Below are 27,595 nucleotides of genomic sequence, written 5' to 3'. Positions count from 1 at the left end.
TTCATTTGTCGAGTTGTCAGGGCTGTCTCGTTTCTATGGGCGGAGCCTCACGGCTTCAGCGCAGTAATAATGAGTGACAGGAGAGTCAGCCAATCAGAGGACGCGCTGAAGCTTTGACCAACTCCCCGGTAGGAACCACCTGTAGCAGCCCGGAGGAGACGCCGCCTGGACCGCACCGTTATATTCCCCACAGCGGCACACGGAGCGTCAAAGCCGCAGCTTCCTCTCACTAAGCAGCTCCGGGAAAAAATCCCCTACAGAGCTGCAACATGCCTCTACGATGCCTGCTCGTCGTTTTTCTCTTCGGGATTGTCTCCAAAGGTGGGTAAAGTTTTTACACGGAATTAAAAATACGTGTTAGGATTAGACTAATGTTTCAAATGAAGTTAGAGTTGTTTTAGATATTAGTTATAACATTAAATCACACAGAATTACACCTCAGTATTCAAATTTGGAACCTTTTTAGTTGTTAGAAGAAATAGTTTAAATATGTACGTCATATTTATTCTTAAAAACTGGAATTTTTATACATTTTTTCCCAACTACATCTAGAACACATTTTATAAGTCGTTACTTTACTTTTCATATAGGTAGGCGACAAAATACTAATAGATTCAACTTAATCCATTTTGAAATGAAGAAAACATTTTAGCCTTGTCATAAAGCAATTTTTATTGTCACTATTTGCTAAGCTACTGGGATATGTTATCCATTACAGTAACGTAAACTTGCAGACGGATTTAAAACGAAATTTAAATGAAACCTAGATTAAAATGGTCTAACATTTAATACTAAACAGTATTAAATGTTTAGTTTAATAAACACTTCATACTTGACTTTTATTGTGTTACAATAAAAGTCACACAATAAAATAGCATTTATGCTTATTTTTCTTGCATCCAAGGTAGTTAATACATGTGCAAAGGGTTTCTTCCATTTGAGTAATTTTTATTTAGATTTCACATTTGCAAAATTTGGTGGCCAAATATCATAATGGTGAACTTGTTTATTTCAAACGGTCTTGTAACTAGTTTAAATTCAAATAATGAAATTTTCATTAAAATCAGGAACTTTCTTTGATTGATAAAATGTTCAAATACAAATTACATTAAACTCAGGAGAACGTGAAATTCTACTCTTCTGAACAATATATGTATGTTTTAATTTGAGCAAAAAGAAAAGGTCAGATTTGTTGTGTGTTTTTGATGTACCAAATTCACATTTCTAGGGAGTAATTCCTAAAATAGTCTCGGACCTGACTCACTGCTCCTCCAGCGTGACTCAAAGCTCTCGAAGGGTGGACAGATGCCAAAGAGGAGGCATCGGTCAAACAACAGCCAGCTCTCCTGAAGCTCGGCTTCCCTCAGAGTTCACTCCCAGGCCTCTTGACAGCCTGACGGAGCTGCTTGGCGAGGTTTCAAGTCCTCTTCATTGTGCAGCCTGTGCCTAAGATACCAAATCTTTTGCTCACGCTATATATTATTTTATTCTGAAGCTTGTTTCTGTGTCTCACTGACCTGGTCATATGCTGATAGTCCTCAGGCTGTCATGTGGTTGCTTGTGTATAAAGTGTTAAACAGCAGAGGCAGGGGGCAGAAGGAGCAGTAAAGAGGTCCAGATGAGGACACCTCCTGAGGGTTCTCCTCCTCTTCTGAGTCTGGCGCCACACTTTGTGGAGGCCCCCCTGACAATAAATATTCCGTATAGAGGAGCAGAGACCTTTAAGTGATGCGCTGCATCCTGACTCCACATGTGTCATGTTTGGGCCATCACTCACCATGAGTTCATAAGTAGAGCACTGGGAGCTAAAATGCAGCTGCAAGATTTCAAAAAGTCCATTTTGTCCTCTTAATTTAGTGTTAATTGTGAAAATAGGCCATGTTTAGGTTTGGTACTCACATTTTGTTATCTGTTTGGTAATTTTCAGGTTTATTTATGGGAAAATTGCCGGATACTTCCTCCTTTTTGTTTTTCTGTGCTTCCAATATTAATTCCACTGTCCTATTAAGCTTCCCTGTATCTGTTTATCTTCCTCATTTCACCCCCACCTGCTGGCTCATGTTGCCTTTCGGCCCACTTTTCACACACACCTGTTGCCGTCTCTGCTCTGGCTTCTTCCCCTCGGTCGCTGCATGTCTGCAGCATCCTGTTGGATTAGGCCTGATTTGGGGCTGTAAATCTTGTCCTGTAATTGGAAAGCATGTGCTGGCAGAGCTTTAATTGGATATGATATGTGCAGAGGCCCTGTAGGCGACCTCTTGCTCCAGAGAGCCATCTGTTACCTCTGAGTTGCAGCAAAAGAGCTCTGTTTGCCCACATGCACAGTCGTCAATGCTCTCCAGCGCCTCCAGCTCAGGAAGCTGCTTAAATCAAATACTGACCAATTAGCAAGGGAAAAAAAAGCAGAATTACATAATCAGCTTTAGATACTATATCTATTGCTTCTCCTCTAAACATCTGTCTACTTCATACCGAGCTTCATGTTTGTGTCAGGCATCAAGCCGACTTTTAAGCAGCAGGAAACGAAGCAGTCCAAGTCAGGAAGAAGTTTATGACAGAGTCCAGATGAGCAGAGAAGAGCTGCTTTATTTTGTCTCATCCACTATTAGTACTTGTTGTACACAGTAGCAAAGCAAAGCAAAGTTTTGATGGTCTACCCAGATATGATGTCACAAAGAGTTGAAGAAAATAAAAAATGTATCGTTTATCATTTATTGTGATATATTTCTTATGATAAATCCAATTAATGATAAAACCCCAAAACCCCATATTTTCAGGATTGTTAATTTTAATATTTTCTCCACTGTTTGTTCACTGAGAGTATACATATCAATACATGATAAAAATGCTGTGTGCAGTTTGGTGATACAAATCACACTTTTCTGTGACTGGTGTCCTAAAGAAATGTTTTCCATTTCTATGGCTACGATTTATGTGCCATGCAGTCACTGCCATACAAGTAGTAAAAATAGTTCTTATGGTCACTTTTATCATTATCACATAAGTACCGCAAAATATTGTGATAAAAATTTAAGTCCATGTGCGCCCCCCCATCCCCCTATTTTGAACTTCATATTTTTATCAAGGTTTAGTAGCACCTCAGTTTGAGAACTGGTGCTCTATAGATTGCTGCTCCCTCCCTTCATTGAGAGATATTCAAATTAATTATGTGAAATTGAAGTTTAAAAGAATAAAACAGAACAACTGCCCTCTTCTCAGCCTTCCTGTTCCAGTAAGTGTTTTGCTCTCTCTTGCAGGGTGAATAAACAGCAGACATGTTTAAACCTTTTTTAAAAAAAAAGTTTACTTTTGAATACCATCACTTCTGTTCTTCTCCCAATTTAATTTTAAAACCCTTTGGAGATATTGAAAAAATTAAAGCCTGATCTTCTTCATGGTAACAACCTGGACACTGACAAGTATTATTAGTTGTTTGTTTGCACTGAGTTGTTTATGAGCAGCTCATCTATGTGGTCAAATGCAGCTTTCATGGTTTATTACTTTAAACAATCACATTTGTTTTTGATGATCAAGAAACTATAAGTTGTGATCAGTCAATAGATAATACTTAAGATTTAAAGAGACAGACATCTTGTGTTTATTGGTATCATATCTCTTTAAGACATAAGAGAAAACTATAAACATAGAGAAAATAATCAACATAAACTTTTGCAGACACAGGAAATGCAATCTTGAAATTTTAAGTTTCTTCCATACTGCTTTGTTTTTCTTTGCAAAGAGGAAAAATGACAACATGACCTTCATTAGAACCCTTTAGCTCAGTTTCTTAAGCTCTCATTTCTTAACTGGAAGATTAGTGGTTTAATCCATGCTGTCAGATTCTCTAACAATCTCATTTTTGGAATAACAGTCTTATGTTTAAACGGAAATGAAAATGAAAGAGGTTAAGATAGCATTCTATAGGAGTTTACAAAAAGTGCCTACAAAATTTATAGTTTATGTACATCTGAATGGAGTTGTGTATCAGATTAGGGTCTTCTTCGTACATGCCAAGGGAGCAAGGATCTCTTAATTTCCCATATTGTTTTTCTTTAAGCACAGTGAAACAAAATAAGTTATGACTTAATTGCCCATAAATCTGATTATCAATTTGGTTATTTTATGTTGTGCCAAAGTATAACAAGTGTAATTTCAGGTTCAATTCCTGCGGACGTTGATTGATTTCAAATCGCTCTAAATTCAGTGCTAAACAATCCCAAGACAGTTGAAAAATGAGTTTGTGTTTTTGAGATTTTGTTTTTCAGCAATGATCATGTGTATATTACATCCGAACTCCCAGAAAAGTATGTTGGCTATATTTCAGCTCCTCCGTATGAGGCATCCTGTTTGTCCTCTGATCAAGACACTCAGCAGGACGGAAAGAGGAAGAGCTCTCTTTCTGTCCTCCTGCTGAACCGTTGTCCACTGAGTATCTTTGATGTGGAAACCCCTTTGGCAGATTCTACTTTTAAATACCAGAAGATCATAAGTCAGTTTGTAAGAATTGACAACATGTACATGCAATAATTAGCTGTAAGGTTCTGAATTATGTCTTAAACAAAACAGTCTTTATTGGAATCCTGCCTCTGGAGCTCAGATTTCCCCTGATTATTGAGTTGCTAACATGTCGTTTCATCTCCTGCTCAGTGTGCAGAGTTTAATCTGTTGCTTCCTTCATGCAGTGCAGCTGAATAAGCTGGCAAACTTTCTCAGAACCATATTTTTCCTCCTTCCTGAACAAAGAGCTGGAAATATTGGATGGTAGCACCAAGAAAGTGTGTCTCCTGGCTTTTCTTTCTGTGTATCATAAAACATTGGCTTCTGTTATCAAAACCAATGAGGATTTATTTTATGGGAGTGGCAGTTCTGATGGGAAGTTCAGGGTGTGTGCATAAGGAACTGGATCTGATGGTCAGGTCATGAGCAGGTACTTCACAGGAGTGCCATTGTGCCACAGGGATAAAAATCCCCTGACCTGCAGTCCAGAGCTGGAACATGAGCAGCACAGCCAAAGCTGGAACGTGTCTCCATTTCTGTTAACGTAACAAATCTGAAAGGAGAGAAAACTGAAATCCTCTCTGTGACATTCCTATGCCACTCTTTATTCTGCTAGACCTAGAAAAAGAGAATACAGGCTGGTTTTAATGACAGTTTTTGAGACATTGTGAATAGAAATAGAGCAAAGCCAGACTTTCCAAGGGACCGCATCCTCCTTAGTGGGGTATTTGCAGGACAACCTTAGACCCACTTGTCACCCAGCCTGAGCCAGTCATTTCTTTTGTGTCTGCAAGAGATTATCCGCCTGTAGCTTAAATCCTTAAAGCCAGGACTCACAGTTAGACATGCAGCGCAGAGTGTGCTTTTAATTACGCCGCTGTTTCAGCATTATCACATTGGTTTCATCTTTCAGGTTTCAAATGCTTAACTTCATATCATTACATGCAGTTAAATCACAAATTATTCACACCCCTTGCAGATTTAGATTGATATATTGACAGTAATTTATGCCCTACTCAATAATCAATGGAAAAATACTTATTGGCATTGCAGTATTGAAACTTTTCTTATAATTGCTGAGAAGCTTTTTGTGTGTTTCCACTGATATTTTGATTATTTATTTTTGATTATTTATCTTTGGTGATGAGGTTGGAAGGCCTCCTTTCCACCACTCTAATCTTTAACTCCCTTCATTGATGCTTAATAAGATTTAGGTATTGACAACAGCTGGACCTCTCCAAAATGGTATTTATTATCCATTAAACATGGATAAACATGTTGTAAAATTAAATATGAAAATTAAAAATAAATATTTCAGATTTTTGAATAATTTTGGGTTTAATTGTACATTTAAACACTGATGTGCCTACCCGGTAGAATGAGGTGTGGAAAATTATTTGACATGCATTGAGGAAGTACAAGAAAAACACTGGTAACATACAGTAGTTAGTCTGTTTCATCTTAATGTGGAAGCTTGTTTATGCTGTACTCTGAGTTCCTTATTTATGGCTGATATTTTCCTGTCTGTGGATATAAGGAAGCAGATTTGAAAATGACAGTGAGAAGAAAACCGCATTGTTGATTTTTGTGGTTCACCATTGCACATAAACTCTTATCTCTCTGCTCTGCTTTTGTCTGTCACTTCCCCTTGCTTCCATACAGAGACAGTAGGGTTTTTTATGATGTTTGCTGTAGCTTTCCACCATGGTTACCTGCATCATTTATGAGCCGCACTGTTGGTTTGCATAACTTCATATTTACATTCTCAACAGCTCAGAACAAATTTTAACAACAGTGAAGACCTTGCAGAGACATGTTTTATATGCTTATTTACTCCGAAAAGGAAACTTTCTTTACAATATGATACAGACGTAAAAGAAAATTTATGAAAAATGTGTTTTTTTCTTCTATCATTTATTAGTAATGTTTTGGTTTTTAAATGGTCAAAGTTATGGAAGTGCAGGAGGCTTAGTATCCAAGAAATATTCTTTGCCATAAGCTCTCTTCAAATTTTTGCTTTAGCTAAGGATTATAAAAGTGCAAATATGAGCAAAACCCTCAACGGACATCTGTGTTTTATTTTAGAGTAATTCTATTCATTATAACTGATGGCAGGTGTGAATTCCCAAAGACTAAATGCTGAAATTAATCAAAAAGTTATTAGATTCAGGGATGTGCACACTTAGGGAACTGGTTGTTTTTTCATTTTCACCCTTGAACAGAATTGTTTGTATTTTACTTGAATAGTGCAGAATAAAATGTAAAATCCATCTTTAACATTTTGACAAGAATGTTTACACTTTGAGGTCTATTGTATGCCTCCTAATTATGAGAACCATGTGGGATAAAAATGAAGTACTGTAGTAAAAGTGTGTCACAGATAGTGAATAAAACTTTGAATTAAGATTTAGGAATTTAGAAAATTGCTAAAATGTGATTATCTTAGCCATGTGTTATCAGAAAAAAACCTTCCCGTCAACATAATCAGGAAGGTATGCTCCCAGTAAAGCACACAATGAATCAGAAAAAAACTTCCAGTCAACATAATCTAAGGTATGTTCCTAGTAAAGCACACAATGAAATTCTTAACAGTTCCTTGGGAATTTAAGAAAGACTACAATGGTCTAATCAAAGCATTGTCAGCTGGATCTGATCTAAGAGGTTTTCCATTAATCTCCATCTCTTGTTATCCACCATGACTAGTCCCACGTACTTAGCCCCTAATCCTAAATAATCTCAGATTGATATCAACCCCAAACTATACTATTGTTTTTGCTTTATGTTCATTATAAACTTCTTTTCACATAATTAATTTTCCACCCATTTGTACTTCCTCATTTTTTATCTTGATTGTTGAATGAACTCTCAGAATACATTTACATTTATTTCCAGTGATGCAAGTGTGTGTTATGCCCATATACATGTGCTGTCACTGGGTGTGGTTTTTCATCTATAAATAAATAATAGTTACTAAGTGATACTCAAACAAATCCTTGGAATCGATTAATATAATTAGATGAAGCTCGGGATTAATTTTGATATTTTCACCGCTTCCTAGGAGAAAATGAAGCCGTCCACCTGGCTGTCTGTTCTTCTCGCTGGCTTCTGAAATGCTATCATTCAGAGCCTGCAGATGAGGACAGGATATAAGCAAGCAATGCTATTAGGAAAGACCCCCTGCTGCTGGGGAGCAGCTCCAACAGCCCTGGTACTAATGCTGTTCCACCATAAATACAAAACAAAGAGAAAGAGCAGGTCAATTGGGAGCAGGGGTCAGAACTGTATTCTGAAGAAAGTTGAGCTCATATCTGTAGATGTTAGCAATTTCTTTTTATTTATTTATTAATTCTACTTTTGTTTTTTTGGACAACTTGTGTCATTCTCTAACTGTGTCTCGTGTCCCCAGAGCAGAGAAGGTATAATAATGCTGTTTTTATGCTTCTGTTTTAATTGCAGTACAAATGACAACGGAGCCTCCTACTGCTACTGATGGTCACACCATAACCACAACTTTCCTTACCAAAGTAGTAGGAAATGCAACTACTGAACACAACACAAGAGAAACAACTGGAACTTCATCAATTTCTCTGGCGATAACCATGGCAGATACAGTCACAGGGAACAGTACTGACACGATCACCACAGTAAACCCTGCAGAACCCCCAACGGCTTCAGTCACTGTTGGAACCACCCCAACAACAACAGCAGAGACAAATAGTTCACCTTCTAATGAGATTACAAATGGAACTGCTTCATCTCCACCGACCTACATCACAACCACTGGCACATCGATGGCACCCATACAGAACACGTCAACAAACGCACTGACCACCTCAACACGCAATAATATGACCACCAGAACTTCAGACAGCTCAACAAGATACAACGCAACAGAACCTGTGACCACCCCTTTAGGCAACAACACAACTACAGATGTCCAGATCACATCAACAAGCAACAACATGACTACACAACATGAGACTACAACAGCTCCGACTACTGCAAAGGGCAACAATATGACTACACACACTGCACAAGCTACAGTGATTACAGCGACAAACAGCAACATGACTACACAACATGAGACTACAATAGCTCCGACTACAGCAATGGGCAACAACACGACTATACATACTACAGCAGCTCCGACTACAGCAACGGGCAACAACACGACTGCACACACTGCACAAGCTACAGTGATTACAGCGACCAACAGCAACATGACTACACAAGTTCAAATTACAGTGTCAAACAACAACACAACTGCAGCTGTTTCAACCACAATGTCAGGCATCAACACAACTTCAGTTGACCTGACCACAGTGACAAACAACAATGTAACTACAATGGTTACAATTACACCGACAAGCGCTGCCATGACTACAAATGCGTCGATTGGACCAACAGTCAACCACACAACTGCAAGTACAACAAATACACCACTCGACAATAATACAGCAATGACAACTACAAACAACCACACCACCGAAAATGTGCCAACTACAACTAATGGAAACACTGCCGGCACATTTGTCACAGTCACAAACAATGCCACAGCCACTACAAGTAACAATGTGACTGTAAGTCCACAAATCACATCTATCACTCACTTCCCAACTACGGATACCTCAAACAATCATACAGCCACTACATCAGTTACAGAGATGGGAAAGACCACGACTTTAATCACCAGCACCCCACATTCCAGCAACATGACAACAACTATGAACTCAGCTACCACAGAGCAAGCTAATACAACACTGGCAAGCTCTGCTGGAACTTCTGAGACTCCTGCATCAACCGCCATACCCTTTACTTCGACTGACACCAAAAACATAACAGACTCTTCACCCACCAGCACCCCTCCTCCTACCAGCAACTTCCCAGGCAGTAGCAACACTCCCTCAACCGGCAATGCCACCACCCTTAGTTCTTCACCAACAACCTCAGCAGGTAATACTAACCTTTTGATAAACTCTTAGAATACAGTCGAATTTTGTACTGCATTTCATGGCATTTCTTCATTAGTGTATTGATGATTCGATGACAAAATCATTATCATTCATACAGGTGTAGTTATTAGCTGTGCCACCTGTTGAAATGTTGGACTGACTGGGTTTAATTTTTTCTGATTTAGAGTCCAGTGTTACTATGGGAGAAACCACTACTACCCCTCCTTTACCGACAAATTCACCCAGCGACGCCACTGAGACCCTGAACACCAACACCCCTACCTCCACCGGTGGAGCCACTGAGATTTTCACCACCTTTCGGACAACAGGGGGAATCACCAGCAGCTCTCCCACAAAGGCTCCAACCACTCCCAGTCCTGTAATCGGTTTGTGCTATTTCCTTTTATGTCTGACTGTCCATAGAAATGCCAAAGTTTCAGCACAAAAATCCAGCTCCAGCAAAGAGACTTAGTTCTATTATTGATCATATTTGGGGTTAGAGCTTTTTGAGCTTTTTGTTAGTTATTTAGTTGATTGCCATTTATGAAACTAACTGCCAACCATAAAACACATGCTGTATTTGATCTTGAATTGAAATCAGTTCTGACTTAAACGGGATTGGTCAAATGTCTGAAAACCAGCGGTATATGAAAATTGTTGTGGTTATATCTGTTGCCAGAAATTCAAACTAAAAAACTTTTTTTTTTCCATTTACACATTCAAACATTACAGGAAAGTTCACAGTAATATATATACTGTAAAGTTGCAGGCATTCACATTCCTGCAACTTCCACTTCCGTTTTACATGAACAGCAACCGTACTGATCTTAAAGTATCAGAGCTTGCTTGCAGAACTCCAACTTTTCTTTAGGATTTCAGACCATTTAATTTCTTTCTCAAACTTGGAAGTCTGAAATATCGTCTTCTGAAGACAAATTGCATGTCAAAATGCATAAACTATCACCTTATGAAGTGATGAAAAGCTTCTTCAAGATTTAATTTGTGGGGTTTTTTTGTTACCCTAAAAATATCAAGGTTTTCCTAACCTTTGAGGAACACATGGGTCATGAAGTTTCCATCAAACATTAATTTAGTGATCTAAATCAGAACAAAAAAAATATTTTTCCTTTTCTAAACACAACTACTTGACATGTTTCCATTTGCTGAATGGTACCGCAATGGCATAAGTTTGATCTTTTTGTGAGCTGAAAGTAAAAAAAAGAAAAAGGAAAACCTTTAAAATATACTGTTTTCTAATTTCTCTCCTCAGTGTGTCCCTCTGTCCCGTGTCCTGTTGAAAGCGTCTGCCTCAACCGCACTTGCCAGTGTCTTTCTGGCAACTACCTACTCAATGGACGTTGTGTTCCTGGTAAGACCGCTAAATTATAAATGTTGTAACTAATGCTGTTTGTCCTTTAATGTTTACACAAATTATAAACAAGATTAAAATGTGACAGAGATTACACTCCTTTTTTTTTTGACAGCGCAAGTATTTCCAGGCAGGCTTCATTTCCAGTTGTTAACATTTGAAGATCAAATGAGAGACAGGTCCTCCAGGATCTTTCAGGAGACAGCAGCAAAAATCTCAGCAGCAGTGAGTTGTGAGATCTTAAAGCAGTGAAGTAGCTCTGATAGATGCTTCATTCTTGCTCATCAAATTGTATTTTCTTCGTTGTAGCTCAGAGACGTCCTGAAAAGTCAGCCTGGATATAGACGATCAGAGATTGTTCAACTTGAGTGAGTATTCTTTCTTTCCGTTGAACAAAGACTTTGTGTAGCATGTAGTGTCTCAACTCTGTTGGTGATTGTTTTCCCTATTTCTCCAGACCTGGTAGTGTGATAGCGAGCGTAAATAATATATTTGAAGACAGCCCTGCCACTCAAGAATCTGTTGATCAGATCATTGAAAAGGCTGTAAAAAACCCTCAAGGACCTCTGAGCAATGCCACATACACAGGCAAGGACTGGCTCCATGCTTTACATCTCCTGAGTCAAACACTTGAAATTATTTTCTTATGAGTTTCTTTTGTATTTCCTCGGTTTCAGGAACCAATCTGTGTCAGGTGGAGCCGCTACCTTGTGATGTCTCAAGTACAAAATGCACAAATGTAAACGGCCAAGCTTCTTGCGCCTGTAAAGACGGTTACATCTCCATGATCTACTCCAAGACCAGCTGCAAAGGTACATTTAGTAGCTAATGTGGCATATTTAAACATTATAGAAACAAACATTCATGTATTTTATTTGGATTTTATAAAATTAGACTGAACACACAATCTGATAGATATAGTAAAGAGCATCTCCAAACATCAAATTTCATGGTTTTTCACAGATTCTAGATTAGGTTTGTGTCTGGACTTTGACTGGGCCATTCTAACCTGTTAATTTGCTTAGAAATAAACATTTCAATTATACCCGTGCCTATTTATTTACCTTCCCCCCACTCCATGATTATATTTCAGTCTCTAACAAGTTATTTTTCAGTATTGACTTTAAATTGTGTACTACTTTGTGATATCCTGCATAAAATCCAAATAAAATACATTTATGTTTGTGGCTGTAATGGTACAAAATATTATTATTTTAACAGATACTGTATGCATTATTAAAATGTCCTGTAAATACTGTACAAGTGGACAAAGTTGAATGTTCTTAGCTGATGTACAGTATAGTCTAGAGAACAACAAAACCTTCTTACCCTCATTAAATTACTTCTGTGTGGGAATGAGGGAAAGAAACAACAGGGAGTAAAACTCACAGGCAAGGTCAAGAGCTGTAGCCTTTTCTCTATGCAGACCCTTGACCCAATCTTCATTTATCTCTCTAATCTATTTCTTTTTAACTGGGATGTTACCCTGGAAACCTGAGGAGGAATCACCGCTTTGCCTCTGAGCGTGCAGGATTGTGACCAATGAGATCAGCTGTAGGGAAGTTATAACTGAATAAGATTCAAATGAATTCTGCTAACTGTTTTTTCCCCAAGAAAATACATAATGTACTGTTGTGTGTTTGCTTGTAGAAGCCCTTATGTTGCCTCCGGAGTGCAGTCGAGTGTGGCAAACCTGAAACTGTAGCTTGTTCTGCTCTCCAGTTGTAGTCATGGTGCAACTGAGTTGTTGTGTTTCTTTTTTTTGCAGCTTGTCCAAGTGGGCAGCAGGCAGTACGGGATAAGTGTGTGACGTGAGTATGCACTTTTCACACAGGGCTTTGTATTGACGTTAAAGCACTAGCGCCCCCTGGTGGGCATATTGTTGAATGCATTGCTGTAAATACTGTGTGCCTGTTTTCTTTCAGATGTCCATTTGGGTATGCTGGCTTCAACTGCAACGACTGTAAGTGGCTTTGTTCAGTATGAAGCTGAAGTTTTAGTCTGTTGTGCAAAGTTCATTAAAGACCTCATCTGTGTTTGCAGCGTCCCTGCTTGCAGTGGTGGTCATCTCCTGCGTGTTAGGAGGAGTTCTCCTCATCCTTGTTCTGGCTTTGCTGGGTTACTGCTGCTGGTAAGAACAGACATGACATTGCCTGGTATCCATCTTCTGGTTGTTTTTGAGATGAATTAAACAGGATAACTGTCATGTATATGCATAAGTTTTAAAATGATTTGTTATTATTTCGTTTTTTCACAAAAAACATGGATTTTAATAGTTGTATGTATACTATTGAGCACCTCCAGCACAAATGATGGTAAACATTTTTATCCACCAAGGAAGGGAGAAAGTGCTAGACACACAAAAAGGTTTAAAAGACCTTCAGAAAATCTACTGACTTCTTTAAAAATATCAAAAGAATGTCTGACTCCTTGGAATCACAACAAAGAATCATTATCTGAACTTACATTGAATTAACAGAATAAAAATAGCACCAGCCATACATTTTATATTCCCTACTTTTTCTGTCTATCAGGAAGAGGTGCTCAAGGACCAACCCTGACCACAACATCAGTCCGTACTCTGATGAGTTAAACAAGTCATGGCCTGCTGGCATCACCCCAATCCCGCGTGCCACCACGCACTGGGAACCAGCTGGTTCCATAGAGATGACAGAAGGGGGCAGCACCAACACGCTGGCGGACAAAAAGCTAGAGAGCAATGGCTTTGTAAGTTGATCCCTTCTCGGGTGTATACCTTCCTGCTTTTTAAATAAGACCATCTGCTCACTATCACTAACCTTCATCAAAAACACAAACTTGATTATTTGCACTTTGAAAACACCTGAATAACTTGCTTAATTTTATCACAATAAAACTTTTTGTTGATTTTAGACAGGAAGTCTAAAATCAAGAGAGGTCTGTCTAAAATCAATAGAGGACAGAGGTCAACTAAAGGTTTTTGGCCTGCCTTTTATCACTGTGAAGCATTAACAGCAACACACACTATGTTTTTAAGCCTATTCACAGCAGTGCGTTTAATCTAGTCATCCAGTTTGTGAACACAGTGATCCTAGCATTAGTACCCACCCCTGCTCCCTGCTTTGCCTGACTTACAGTATGTTGCTTTAGGGATCACAGCTGAAGCAGAAAAGATGGAAAAAGGTAAGGTATGGCTTTGCTTTCAGATTCCAACTTCCCTTGATGCCCCCTGCTGATAATTTAGGCAGCACGCATGCATAATCATGGTGATGTTTCAGGGTGATGGGGAAACTTTGCCAAATTTTTATTTTGTTGTTTTTGTTCTCGAGGTCGATTGTAGTTAATTTAGTTCCATAAATAGCAATAAATAAGTAGGGTTATACGTGTTTGTGTGTTAGGCTTGTTTGGGGTGTTTGGGTCTAAACATGTTAAGTTGCTGTTGCTTAAAAATAATAACACTCTGTGCTTCCCCTGACATTTCAGTCAGGATCGTACGATCTGAATCCAGAGGAGATGAAGACCTTCAAAGGTAAAAACACGTCCCGTTACTCATATCTGGTCGAAGGGCACGAGAACCCTTACTTCCTTCCTGGTGATGAGAAGAGAAACTCCACAAAGAAATGATGATCAAACTCTCTGGGACAACTGGAAAACTTTTTGAGTAGAAAGAGTGTTTTTTATAACCACTCTTCCATCCTGAACCTGCTTGGATAAACGAAGAACTGTACTGAAAAAACTGCAACCAAAGGGATTCAAGTTGAGATGTTTTTATTATGTTATTTTTTTGTAAATGTGTGAATCATGTCTGCTTTTAAGAAGTCTAGCTAGTAGTTGTCATCTTCACTCATTAATATCAATGCAGTTCTCTCTTTTCACCCTGTTTTTTTTATATATAATCATGCCTCCTTTGCTGATTGCACGAAAGTTTACCTCTACTTTGATCATTTTGAAGGTGAATTGAATGCTGGTTTTATAAAGTTACTGTAGCTAATCTTCAGAATGGGATGATCACTTTATAGAGAAACAAATCTTGTACGACTAAAAGGGCTGGATCCCTGGTTTGAATTGTTTTTAAAAATGTTGTAGCAGTCTAATGCTGAGAGTATTGCAGAATGTGCCTGGTTTAGTCGTCCGTTTTACAAATAGGAAACATTATGCAACGCTGGTGATAAAGCCTGTCAACTGGATGTGCCAATTACCACTTGTATACTTTTTTGGGGGGAAAATCTATATTAATATATTTATCTTTATGTAGCATACACTGTTTTATAAGTGAAATTTTGTTTTGTAAATATTTTAAAATTGATTGAGAGTGTGTGTGAGAGTGTGTGTGTATGCGTGGGCTGACTGGTGAAATAAAATAATTTAAACACTTAAAATGTGTGACATCATTACTGCGTTTGGCCAATAAAACACAATATAAGGAGGTTTTTGCCTATTCAGTAGACTTTATTTGTTTTTAGCCCATTGTTTTGTTGTTATTTCAGTTCCGAATGCTTCAGGTATTTGTAAAGAAATTATTTAAAGTTATTAAAGAAGAAATTATAGATTTTTTTCTATATTTTCTGACGATGGCGTCAGTTTTACGTCCTGTTTTATTTTGAAATGCTTAGTTTTGGTTAATCTAACTTCCTGTTTTTCGTCGACCCTCAGTAATCACTCTCACCTGAGTAGCAGTCGTCTCGTCTCTAGTTTAGTACGTCTTCGCGCACTAATTTTAAAAAGAAACTTATATTTGCTGTGTAGCTGGTCCAGCGCTTTTACTGGAACTTTTTTTTCTTATTATTTAGCTGGCTGCATCCCGATATTTGATCTTGAATAAAGGTTTGTACATTTTCCCTCCATCTTTTCCAAGTAATTATAGTCCTTCTGTGCTAAAATTGTTGTGCATAGCAAATTAAAAACTCCAGAACATCTACTTATACCTAATATTTAGTTTGATACCATGGAGAATATTCAGCATATTGGTTCCAGGATGAGTTTTCCAGTATTGTGAACTGAAAAACAATATTTTTACTTCTGGATTTTGTCTCGCTAGAGCCTCAAACTTCCAAATTTGGATTTACGTGATAGACCAGCACAAAGTAGCAGATACGTATCTGTGCAGTTGTGAGGAAAATATTTCTACAAATTCTACCCTGAAAAAGGTGCTTATATTTTTATCCAGTCAATACTCGACCTTGAAATCAGTTTTTTCCAACCTTGGTTTTCTTTTATGATCTGCCATCATTTCTAACCATCATCCCTGAATAAAAGCATTCCCACAGCATGATGCAGACCCTTCTATGTTTCACTATGTGTGTGATGTGCAATTTTAGTTTTTATCACTCACAATGTTTTGCCTGTCGACTCAGAATTTTTCTGGCTTTCATCCAACAATAACTTTTTATCTTAATCTTTTTATCTTCTACAAAGACGACATTTGTAGAGTGCATCATTTTCTTCCGTTGAACAACTATGCAACAGTTTGTGTTGACCTGTCATATAAAGTCCATTAAAATATATGGAATTAGTGGTTGTACAATGACAAAACATGAAAGTGAAAGGGCTGGAGTGCGTTTTCAAGTTTTCTGTATTTAAAACTATGTGCGAGGCAATTAGCATGAAATCTCGTTCCTAATGAGGCTCTTTCTCTCAACCAGGTCACAGTTTTCATCTGTGAAGGAATGCATTGTATTGTGGGGCCATTACCATCCTGCCAAGCACTGCTCCCATCTGCAGCACAGTCCATCAGTTCACAGGCTCAGCTGACTGATCGATAGACCACTTAGCAGCCGTGAGGTACACACTTCCCAGTCATTTGACCTGCAGGAGCTGTGGGAATGGGAACACAATCTGATAAGCATTGAGCCACAGAACCAAACGCGCCCGACTGACAACTTAAGGAACTCCCCCCCGCGTCCAGACAGACGCAGAAGCTCGACAGATCAGGTGTCACAGCTGTGGTCGCACACTCATGCAAAGATAAAATGTTGGCTTAATTACTAAGGGTTATAAAAAGAGGAGAGTTAAGCACATTAAGAGTAGTTTCTATTCAGGTTATTTACATGACATAGCAAAGCCAGATGCAGGAAACGGTTGTATTGCAGGACTTTAGTTTATTATTTCAAATGAACAATTTCCTAAACAGTTCAGTAAAAGAAATAGTGATAAATAATTGAAAAGTTTTTGTTAAAACTGATTGTTCTTGTGAATGTGTTTGGTTTTAATTTTGAATATAATTTGATTGTTGGACTGCTGCTGCGGAGATGGGATTCTTGACCTAAACACAGTTTGTACATCATGAATAATTACATTTCCTGTGAGTTGTAAGGCGTTATACATGATGACAATTAAATAATGCAGACTTAATGAGTTTTACCACTTTTCAGATAATTTACAGATGACATTTAACTTATTACTCATAAAAAAAGATAAGACGTTCTCCATTAAATTTGTTGTTATTAAATTTATATTGTGCTCTGCTAAACTTTCTACATTTTGTCCAGCTACAACCTCATACACTAAGCTATTTCATTGGACGTTTTGGTGAATAAACACACTTTTATAGTTGTATACACATATATGCTTATTTGAACAAAATGTTTGACAAATAAAATATAAAGTGTTTGGTACTTTAGCCCATTGGAACCGATATTTTGCTGAACTACTTTTCTCTCTACCAGCTTTTGACACCAATAAAACAGGAGTGTTTTCACATCTAAATACAGATTTTTAAAAGAAGATAAGTCTAGACTTTCACTAGACCTTTCTAACACATGGGTATGGTGTAGGTGCTTCTCTGATTGGCCCAGTTTTCTGTAGTTTTGCATAGTGCATGGCTGATTAACCCTAATAAAAATTCGAATTTTTATTAGAATTTTCCTGATGCTTAATAATAACTACTTTCTTATTTTAAAGGGATTTACTTGATTCAGACGTTTTTTCTAATAAATTATTGTTTAGGTTAACAGTTTCCACATGTAAAATAACTTTCAGAAATTATTCAGATTTGTTACATTTTAACTTAAAACTCAGGATTTTAGGTTTATTTGAGTTCAAAGTCTGGGGATGTTTGTGATGCTGACTCCAGACCTACCCCGGTATGTGAACCACTTGAGTTTACACAATGATACTGACAAACAAACAATCTCAGAAATTTCTGCCAAAAACCCAAGAAAGGAAACTGAAACCACCTGCTCCTTTCTCACTTCTGGGAGTGATCAGACCCTCCCTTTCCTCCTTTTCCTCCTCCTTTTCTCTGAATAACATTGCAGGCCATAATTCACTTTGTCTAATGCAGCTCTGCAGCAGCTGCTGAAGTATATAAGGTTATGAAACATTTCCCAGCAGCAATGCAGCTCTCAGCCATAACTCCTCACTTGTCACTAAAACCACCATTTGTTCCTTTTTAAACTCTGCACCACCACTGAGCAACTGGGACATAAAAACTTCAGCTCTATGTATGTACATGTATAAAGTAATTTGCTTTCCTGGTTTTCAGTGTGAATCAGCTGAATGTTCTTTGAGGGTGTTTAGATTTTGTCCCTGCAGGTCAGCTAAAATAGCTTTTTTTCTTTTTTTAACCATTTTGCTTGTTTGAAATGTCTGTTATTCTCTTTCTGTTGAAAATTTACTTTGGGTCAAGCATTAGCTGTCAGATAAATGACCTTCTATCTGACTCTGAAATACTTTGGTGTACAGAGAAGTTTGTTGTTGAATGGATGACGTGAGTTATCATCATATGCTGTTTTCATCCCTTTTTAAATATAATTGCTGCTTTACACTGTGGCTTAACCAATGGTCTTACTCAAATTTGTCTTATCACAAACAAAAAACGGAAACTTTTTGCTTGTAAGATGAAACTTTTGGGGTTTTCTTGCAATTTTTTCCAATTTTGTCCCTGGAATCTTCACTCTTGAGTAGATTAGCAACTTTCCTAAAAAACAAAGTTCCTATTTGCCTTGAGTGATTGACAGCTCTGTGAAATGCAAAAAAAAGGATATTTCTGTTTTGCTCTAGAAGTAGCATATCCTAGATTCTCATCATACTATTTGTTGTCTTTGTTATTCACAGCAGATGAGAGTAGTGTGAGGTCGTGGGGAACTAGGGGTGCCGTGAAAGAGAGTAGAGAGGGCCAGGCGAGCAGTAATATTGACGAACCCGGGAGGCTGAGTGAGCAGCGAGAAAGTCGTGGCGCCGGGCGGATATTAAAGGACATTAAACCTCCTACTTCCAGACAAATGGCAGCGATTTGCTGAAAGGGAGAGCCGTAAATATGATAGCAGTTAACATCATACAGAGAGATGATCCCATCCTCCCTGTTAATCTGTCTCCACTCAGAAGTGTTTGCTCAGCTACCATTATTTTTCATTTCCTTTCTCACCAAAGGCTATAATAACTCACCTACATAAAAAATGCATTTCTTAGTTTCACTTCAAAACACATACTTTATGACCATTTTCTCTGTTCTTTTTCTTCCTTGAATTAATTTTGGATTCATTAGGATGATTCTGACAACTCTGAGAACTAACGCCTACTCTTGCTACATAAATATATAAAGATATACAAAACAAACAAATCTGATCAAAATTATGTTTAAAATTAGAGCTATTTGAAATCTCGAACTCACAGGTCTTTGTTTTTAGACTGCATGTTTTTAGACATGTCATGTCTTTAAAGCTTGGTCTCTGCATTTTCCATGCATTTTATATTGCTACACAGTGTAAGAAAAAACTTTATCCTTAGGGTAAAACTTAGGGTAATATTTTCATAAAGGACCAGTTTGTTAAATAACAATTACAGCATTTTATATTACTTGTCCTCAAAAATTGGCAAAAAGTATTTTTCTACAACCTTGCAAAGTAAATCTATAATTTGAAAATAATAATATGCAAGACAAAGGGAGATGTAACCATGCAGAAAGATTTTACTGGAGATTTTTTTTTCTTTGCTGCTGCTCCTGTTCCAATAAGGAGCTACTCTGTGTCCTCCTTCCTCCTGGGTTATTATGGATCTGCAAATAGCTCAGAATAATGGCTCTCTGTCTCTGGCATAAACTCTATTATCTGATGGCAGCTCTGTCCATTTGGCCCCTTCAGCTATGGCTGAACATGCAGAGACCCAGTTTATGGCCTATTTGTTGGATCAGCAGACAGCTTGGACCTCCAGCTCCACCCATTGAAGTCATCATCAGTCTGATCTTTTTCCTTCTCCCCAAAGGAATTGAGCAGATGTCGCTGAATCAATTTGGTTAAGACCCATAATGACCTTGTCTCTAAATCACTCCGGTGTTTGGGGTGTGTAAGATTTTTCCCCCTTAGCTGCGCTGCAGAGTCATAGCTGCTACCGTTCAGAGCACAGTTTATTTTTTGATTCTATCCTCATTTTAATGCAGCCAGTACATAACAATAATCTTTTTTTTAGATTAGAAAACAAAAACTCTGAACTTTACAGATAAAGCAAAGTGCCTTATGAATAAGAAAATTAGTTTTACTGCAGTATTTTTGGTTGGTCACTCCTACCAAACTGTAAGTTTTGATAATAACATTAAGCCAGTTAAAGGTGTTATCTTTTTATAAAAATCAGAGTGTGTCCTTTAAGGGAGCAGAGTATTTCCCACCTTAATTTATTCTCATAGAGTATAAGATCCATCTCAGGAGAGGTAATCCTGTTGTAATCAGTATTGATCTTTTTCATGAGATTGCAATCTGTTCTCTGTGAATAGAGCTTCTCAGATAGAGCATCTATAATTATGTATCTTTTTTAAGGCAGAGCCTACATTTCTTCCCTCTTCCTTTCAGGATAATGGTCTGAGTTTGCACTCTTCTGAAAATGTTAGCAGTTTTTAATTTTGAGGGTCATGACTGGGGCTGTTTTGAAACATGTAATCAGCAACTGAATGAAATAAATGTAAGGATTCACAGATAAATATTTGAACAAATAATTACACATTTTTAAAAAAGATTTCTGAATTTCTAAATGAGTAAAATAATCATTTATATTTTGGACTGAATTGTACTGACAGGCAATCAGACAAAACCTTTAGAGCACAACGACTGACAGGGTCAAATCCTTATCATATTTTGGAACCTTGGTATGCTGCCTGTGTGGAATAAGTTGTTATTTTCACCTTTACAGAGGAAAGATTGTAACAAAAGATCTTGTTTGTGGTTTTTCATCAACGTAGCGAGGAGGGTTTTATAACCCACAGTGACATGTTTTATTACTTCGCTTAAGCAACAAATTTTTGCAGATGTTCAGAAGTCCTGAATACTTCAGCTGTTCTCTTGAACTGTATGAAATAAAATGTATGTTTATAAGAGGTTTGCATGTTTCTGTTCACCTCTTCATGCCTTGAGGTTAGTAGCAGCCTGATCTTGAAAAGAAGGGGTCACAAAAACAGCCTGGATGCACATGTGATTACCATGTGAATGAAGGAGGGTGTGTGTCTTGGAAGGGAGGGTCATGACATCATTAAGATGCCGTGTTTTGCTGAGAGAGCTGCATGCAGCCAGACAAAGAGGGAGCAGACGTTCTGTAGGTGGATGTGGGCTGATACAGCCGAAGCCTCAGTTCTGTCAAGAGCAGCCAATCAGATTAATTCAAAGTGAAGTCAGCTAAGTAAAGGGCTGAAAGAATGAAAACAAAGCTTTGTCTTCCACATTGATTTAGAACTCAAATCTGACTTGTTTATCCAAAACAGAAGGACTCATTAAATGCATTATATATGCATTATAGTGTATATTTGACTTCTTGCTTTCACACTTGCAATTCCAACGTTATGGAAACTTTTAAAAATATGTACCATAAACTTATTGGTAAAATAAAATGCAACCTATTATGCAAGAATGTTTTTTTTTTGTTTTTTTTTATGATAGTAAATGTTTGGAAGTAGGATGGTGTTTGGGAAACAGAGGATTTGCTGCTGCATTGGTGGTACTTATGAAAAGCTTGAACTATTTAGTCTATGGTAAATCTATGTAAACCTGGCACTTGGTGATTTTGAGTAATGATGACATAGCAACCTGTAGCAACAGTGATGGAAGCATTTTTATCTTCTTTTTTTTCCATAGTAAATAATTTTCAGCAGGTTGTCCAGCAACTTGGACTTTAAAGCTCTGTGTTTGGAGCTATTCTGTCTTTAGTTATGCCAGGAGATTTTTGTTGTAATACATCTTTATGCTGATGACGCTGTACTTTATTTTCATGCTGTTCTCTTAGTACTTGATCATCTCCAGACTGGCTTGAATCTTCAGTTGCTTTTGTTAAGTGAAGCTTAACATGTCAAACAAAAAACAATAGCTGGCATAGTACTACAAAATTATCTTAAAAGGGAATTCAGGATTCTGGTATTTAACAAATAGAAATAATTTTGGCAATCCAAACTGACCAAAAACAGGAAATGTCTGATCTCATTGAATTTCAAAGGGTGAGGAAAAAAATGCTCTCGTCTTTATGCAGTGTATTTTCATATTTGGTTTCAATTGAACTGCAAAGTGCCAAAAAGTCCAATTCTACTATCACTTTCCTTTTTCTTTCTTTTCAACAAAATGGCTTCTTTTTTTCTCTGCACATCATTTTCAGCTTCAGCTTAAAAACCGTCACATTCAGCTACTATTTGGTACCATTTTATTACCAGTTTTAACTGACTAAGGTCATATTGTTGCATGTTTGTTTGATTTGTGGTTGAAACCCTGTCTCTCTGAGATCTAGACATCGATGTGGCATTTATCAACACTGAATCTATTTTTAACATTAATATGAAGGATAATCTTCAGGACTTCTGATGCGCTATTTGGCTTTTTCCTCTGGTTTTGTGAACAGAGAACATCAGACATGAAAAGGGAGGAGAGGTGGGAGGGGCTGAGAGGCAAAGAGGAGAGAGAAAAAGGGAAGGAGGGAGCAGCCACTCAGCAGCAGGTTAGTGAAAGCAGCAGCCACAAGAGGAGGAGGAGGAGGAGGAAGAAGTAAGCAGGAGGAGAACCTGGAACGAGAGAAACTGTGGCTGCAGTCACAGGAGCGACACAAAACACAGGCAGGGAGGTGGAGATCCGGAGAGAAGAGAAGGTAAGAAGGCTGCATTTTCTGTCAGCATTTGCTTGTTTTCAGTGTGAACACAAAGCATCAGCTGCCCGACTAGGCTGGGTGTATCTTCCATTCAGTGAGCGTTTCCCCCCCCCTTTCTTCCTCCGTCTGCCAGCTGACGGCACGCTGTGTGTGGAGAGAGCAGAGTGCAGTAGCACTGCAGAGAGATGGAGAAGAGCGGGAGGGAGCAAGAGAGGGAGAGCAGCATTACACTCTACAGATAAGAGGAAGTAGAAACAGAGATCTGTGAGGAAAACCAGTGGAAACAGGAAGAAAAAAATAACATCTGCCTCTGCTTTTCTGCATGGAAACGATGGGATGGGGGGTGAGGAGGGAGTGTAACCCTTTCAGCATCTGTACAGGAGAGACAGCTGTCAGCATCAGTAGTTTCCCTCCATGTTGGAGATGATATAAGTTTGGGTCTGGTCACACCCTCTGCGAGATGAGATTAGATGATGGGAGGCTTTCGTGGCTGCAGATGAGTGAGGAAATGTGTGTATGTGTGTAAAATGCATGTTGGATGGTGGCCAGACATGCTTAGTGCTGCCTCCCGTTCCTGTCAGGGCAATGGATTAGCTGTATGTGAAAGAGACCAGCAAAGATGCTCAATCACGAGCAGACCGAGATGTTGTCACTATCAGATTTATCCATGTGTGGATACTCATCACCCACTTTCCTTTTGTTCTTGTTTACAGCCGTTGTTTGGTGGCTGAAACTGAGATGCTGAGTATATTATCAAATTGTGTTGTTTATATCCTCAGTATAACAGCGTGACTGAGCATTTGTTGTTTCTGTCCTCGTGCTGAGGAGTTTTCACAGAAAACCAGACTCTGCACCGCCAATAAGAATAAATTTTAAGAGGATGTCTGTAATAATTCCTGAACATATGCACCAGCAGCATAGCAGACACTCCAGATGGCACAGTTTGTGTTACTAGCATATTTAGATATACACAGAGAGGGGCATATTAGCAGCACATAACAACAACAAGCTGCATTACAGGCTGATGATTCACTCCAGCAAACAGAAATACATGAACGGTCAGCTGTCTGTCCTGTACTGATTTCAACATCCCCCACCTTGAAATTACTGATGCTAGTTTGAGACCAACTGCTGTGATTTAACCCCATTCTGCACAAGTTATTTTCCTCCAGCCTCAGACTGATTTTATATACAACAGAAGCATGTTTATTGGTTAAATCAAAGAAGCAGAGAAAGGAATTGTGTAAATGTATTTGCTTGGAAATAATAGGTGTCAAGTTTAAAAACAACCTACTTTTGTATTTTTTCTAGGTTTCTTTGTTTCATCGACATGATAATTCGTAGTTATGAACTTCCTGTTTGATTCCTAACAGCAGTGCTACAAACAAACTGAAAAGTTGTGCTAACTCTAGAGCACTATTCATAAACATTAGTTCTGCTAAACAAACAACACAGCATTTAGCAGAAGCTAATGCTAAAGCGCTAACTTCAATTGAAATTATAACTGTCCTTGACAGACAACAATCCTCGAGCACCAATTTAATTCTGAAATTAAAATTTCTATGTTCTATAAGTGCCCCTAGATATTGTATTCGTTTATCTTGTTCTCTTTGTCCATGTTTTATTTTTTCCTCTGCTTATTGTTTGAGAAACCGTCTAACTATTCGAAGAATTTTTAACAGTTGATTACTAACTTCAACGGAGATGTTGAATTTTGTTAAACTAAACGTTAATTAATCAGGCTAGAATTTATCTGGGAAAATTAATTTGGGAGAAGCTAAGTGTGCTAACCGTTTTTGAAGTTAGCAAAAACGATAACGTATTAGCTGAAAAATTAGCCCAGCTATTAGTGGATCAGTGGAAATGTGCCCACCACCAAACAGTGCTGTGAAGTATTTGTAGCACTTAAATCCAGATTTCTGTTGTTTTAATTTTTTTGATCTCACTTAAATGTTTTGTACCAAACAAATGTTCACATCATAAAGTAAATAAAAAAGGGCATTTTTAAATGATTATTTTCTTCAAGGAAAAAAGCTACAACTTGTCCCCATCTTAAAAACAATTAACTGCCTTCGTTAATTGTGTTAATAGTGTATAACTGAGAAATCCTTTTACATAGTAGTGTGCGTAGAACATAACCTAGTTTTGCCTGAAAACTATGTAAATGTCTTGGTGTAAAATGGAGAACAAATGTCAGAGAAATGGATGTAGCGTGTGATTCATCTGCATTTAGCTAAATTTTTCAGAGAAGTCCTGACGTTTGATAAAGGCTGTTATCTAATCATTGGACTTCTGAGCTTTCTCATGTTAGCATGAGCTGCAGATAAGCCTTTAACTAGATTAGAGGCAGAAACATCATTTTTGATGGGAACAAAATCCAAAAAGCATCATCTTTCAGTTTATTTCTGGATCAGTGACGTCTGTTGCTTTGATGTTGGTAATCATTCTGATGTGACGGAGCGTGGAAACCTAGACTGAATCCTGTATGACTTCAAAGATTCACAACAGCCAAGCTGAGAAAACATTGTTCAAATCAGTAAGCATACATTTTAATATATATATACTGTGGGATAAACTGGGCAAGTTGCATACTGTTTTGGTTAGAGGTTTGTATCCATGGATACGAACATCAATATTGGACTATTCGTGTATTTGAGCATCATAAAATGCAAAAGGGTTTAATTTGTTTAATATTCCTCTAATTAATGCATGTTCAAATTTATATGTACAGGCTCAAATATAAATGTGGGCACAGCTGCACCTCAACTGCATGTCTTTTTGTTGCCGTGAACAACCTTCTGACGTAATTATGACTGGATATTTGACTACTTTTTAGACATAGACTCTGCTTTCAAGCATATTTTTCAGTAGAGGTTTTATTTTGATTTTCTTAAGTGAGATAAAAATAAAAGTTGTTTTGCAGAGCAACTAAGTTGTTCACATTTTGCTGACGGCATCTGTAAAATAAATAAAATTTCACTCATAAAATTAAAATAACTAATTTCAGAATGAATATTTTTTTCACCAATTGGCACAAGGCATATATGGAAACAAAGTGTGAAAAAGGATGATATCATTTAAAGAGTGAAGCAGTAATTTGTAGTCCCGGTGTGCCACACGACGGTCATATTGAGGAAAGTTTCTTTCCATCACTGATTAGTCTGCCTGTTTTGTTTTTCCTGTTTTTAAGAATAGCTTCCTTCAAATGACACAATAACAGCCTTAAACTTTTAAAATTTATACTAGAGATCCTCCCATTTCATATGAAAGGAATTGGATTAATTTCAGGATGCTTATTTTGATGTAAAGTCAGTTTATTTTTCAGTAACGACAGTGCATGTAAGAAATAATTAGTTTAACTGTTGAAAGGCTTACGTTGTGGCACACAGGGTATTTCCTGAAAAGGATATTTAAAGACAGAGTTTACAAGAAAACTTTTAAAAGCATTCATTTAGAACAGGGGTGTCAAACTCCAGTCCTCAAGGGCCGGTGTCCTGCAACTTTTAGATGTGCCTCTGCTGCACCACACCTGAATGGAATAATTAGGTCGTTAGCAAGGCTCTGGAGAACAGATCTACACAAGGAGGAGGTAATTAAGCCATTTCATCCCAGTGTTTTGTACCTGTGGCACATTTAAAAACTGTAGGACAGCGGCCCTCGAGGACTGGAGTTTGACACCCGTGATTTAGAAGAATAGTTTGTTGATCCTCTGTTTTTAATTTATCTACATCACTTCCCTCCCATGGCTCTCGTTTAGTTGTTCCCACGGTGACCTCATCACACTGATTTGGCAGCAGCATTGTTGCTGTTGTCTTTGTCCCAGAATGAACTCAGCAGCAGCATAGTGAGCTGTGACTCTATTTTGATTGTTCAAAGAAAACACATCCATAGAAACATTAATTATTCAGAAATATTAGTGAACCCCAGATTCCAGCTCATTAAATTTACAATAAGAAACTTTTTTTTTTCTTTTCTGGATTTGTCTTCTTCAAGCTTCAGACATTTTAAGTTGTAATTAAAGACATGATTAAATGATGATCACTCGCAGAGAGATACTTCTAATCACTGATGAAAGTGAGACTAAAATCTATAAAAGACTCTGCAAAGTAGTGAAGTTGACAGAGGGAAACATAAATCTGTCTGGTGTTCAAGAGCTGACAATATGGCTGATGAGGAAGGAGCTTCTTCCTCCTCTTCCTGTTACAGTTTAAATCACAGGAAAACATTTATATATCTTAATGCATATGCTTTTTCTACTTTTAAATAGAATAATTTTGGCAGCAATAAAACCTTATGAAAGACACAAACGTGAGCATGATGTATGTAAATCTTGCTCATAATCATATGATTAATCGCCCTTTTTACTGGGAGGTTCTCTGCAATGTAAAACGTCATGCTTTAATTAAATTGGCTGCATTGTGTATTTTCCAGGCGCATGGTGCCATTTTATAGCACAATCGTGTAGCTATGTTGCCTTCAGCTGTTCTAAAAATTATTTATGTCACACATGACTTAGAAGAAATTTGACTTCACTATTGGACACCATTAAATTGGGCCTCTGTCTCTTTAAGAAGCTCCTGCTCTTTTCCGACACTCCGCTTTCCGCACAACATGACAACAATGCTGCTCCTTCTGCTTATATATATATATATATTTACTTTCTCCTAACTTCAGGCAATTTAGACAAAATGATTTTAAGCAAATTTAACCTCAATCCAGAACCAAGCCAAAAATAAAACTGGAAATAAGG

General features: G+C 37.7%; 2 protein-coding genes across 21 annotated transcripts in view; both read left to right on the top strand.

Annotated features, from left to right (window-relative positions):
* Positions 1-170: 170 nt before the first annotated feature.
* Positions 171-15,242, top strand: LOC116735408 (uncharacterized threonine-rich GPI-anchored glycoprotein PJ4664.02). Of its 3 annotated transcripts, none has more exons than XM_032587288.1 (14): positions 171-321; positions 7,954-9,450; positions 9,635-9,835; positions 10,720-10,818; positions 10,934-11,043; positions 11,128-11,186; positions 11,276-11,406; positions 11,496-11,630; positions 12,587-12,629; positions 12,744-12,781; positions 12,862-12,949; positions 13,353-13,545; positions 13,948-13,980; positions 14,281-15,242. In XM_032587288.1, the coding sequence occupies exons 1-14, from the start codon at positions 270-272 to the stop codon at positions 14,419-14,421; spliced, it is 2,820 nt and encodes a 939-aa protein (XP_032443179.1). In that variant the 5' UTR covers positions 171-269; the 3' UTR covers positions 14,422-15,242. The 3 variants fall into 3 exon arrangements, with proteins under 3 accessions (XP_032443179.1, XP_032443180.1, XP_032443181.1); XM_032587290.1 differs by lacking the exon at positions 171-321 and having other exon boundaries at positions 8,387-8,474; positions 8,531-9,450; positions 14,281-15,235; XM_032587289.1 differs by lacking the exon at positions 13,948-13,980 and having other exon boundaries at positions 14,281-15,238.
* Positions 15,243-16,704: 1,462 nt separating this feature from the next.
* Positions 16,705-27,595, top strand: part of mpp3a (MAGUK p55 scaffold protein 3a) — a 28,572-nt gene continuing 17,681 nt past the window's right edge. For 10 of the 18 annotated variants that reach the window (XM_032587295.1, XM_032587308.1, XM_032587307.1 and 7 more), the window contains exon 1: positions 22,685-22,845. The gene's annotated coding sequence lies outside the window, so the exon portion shown is untranslated. Of the gene's footprint in view, positions 16,729-22,683; positions 22,846-27,595 lie in introns of those variants that run through there. The other 8 variants (XM_032587310.1, XM_032587309.1, XM_032587306.1 and 5 more) reach the window with 3 other exon arrangements.

Source organism: Xiphophorus hellerii, chromosome 16, assembly GCF_003331165.1.
Source record: "Xiphophorus hellerii strain 12219 chromosome 16, Xiphophorus_hellerii-4.1, whole genome shotgun sequence".
Taxonomy (NCBI): Eukaryota; Metazoa; Chordata; class Actinopteri; order Cyprinodontiformes; family Poeciliidae; genus Xiphophorus; species Xiphophorus hellerii.
The sequence above is the reverse complement of the archived record's forward strand: the minus strand, read 5'-3'. Positions and strand labels throughout refer to the sequence as shown.

Excerpts from the sequence above, each read along its gene's own strand:
- LOC116735408 (XM_032587288.1), top strand. The coding sequence starts at position 270 with ATGCCTCTACGATGCCTGCTCGTCGTTTTTCTCTTCGGGATTGTCTCC. Across the intron at positions 322-7,953 it reads CTTCGGGATTGTCTCCAAAG|TACAAATGACAACGGAGCCT; the intron begins GTGGGTAAAGTT and ends TTTTAATTGCAG. Across the intron at positions 11,407-11,495 it reads GAGCAATGCCACATACACAG|GAACCAATCTGTGTCAGGTG; the intron begins GCAAGGACTGGC and ends CCTCGGTTTCAG.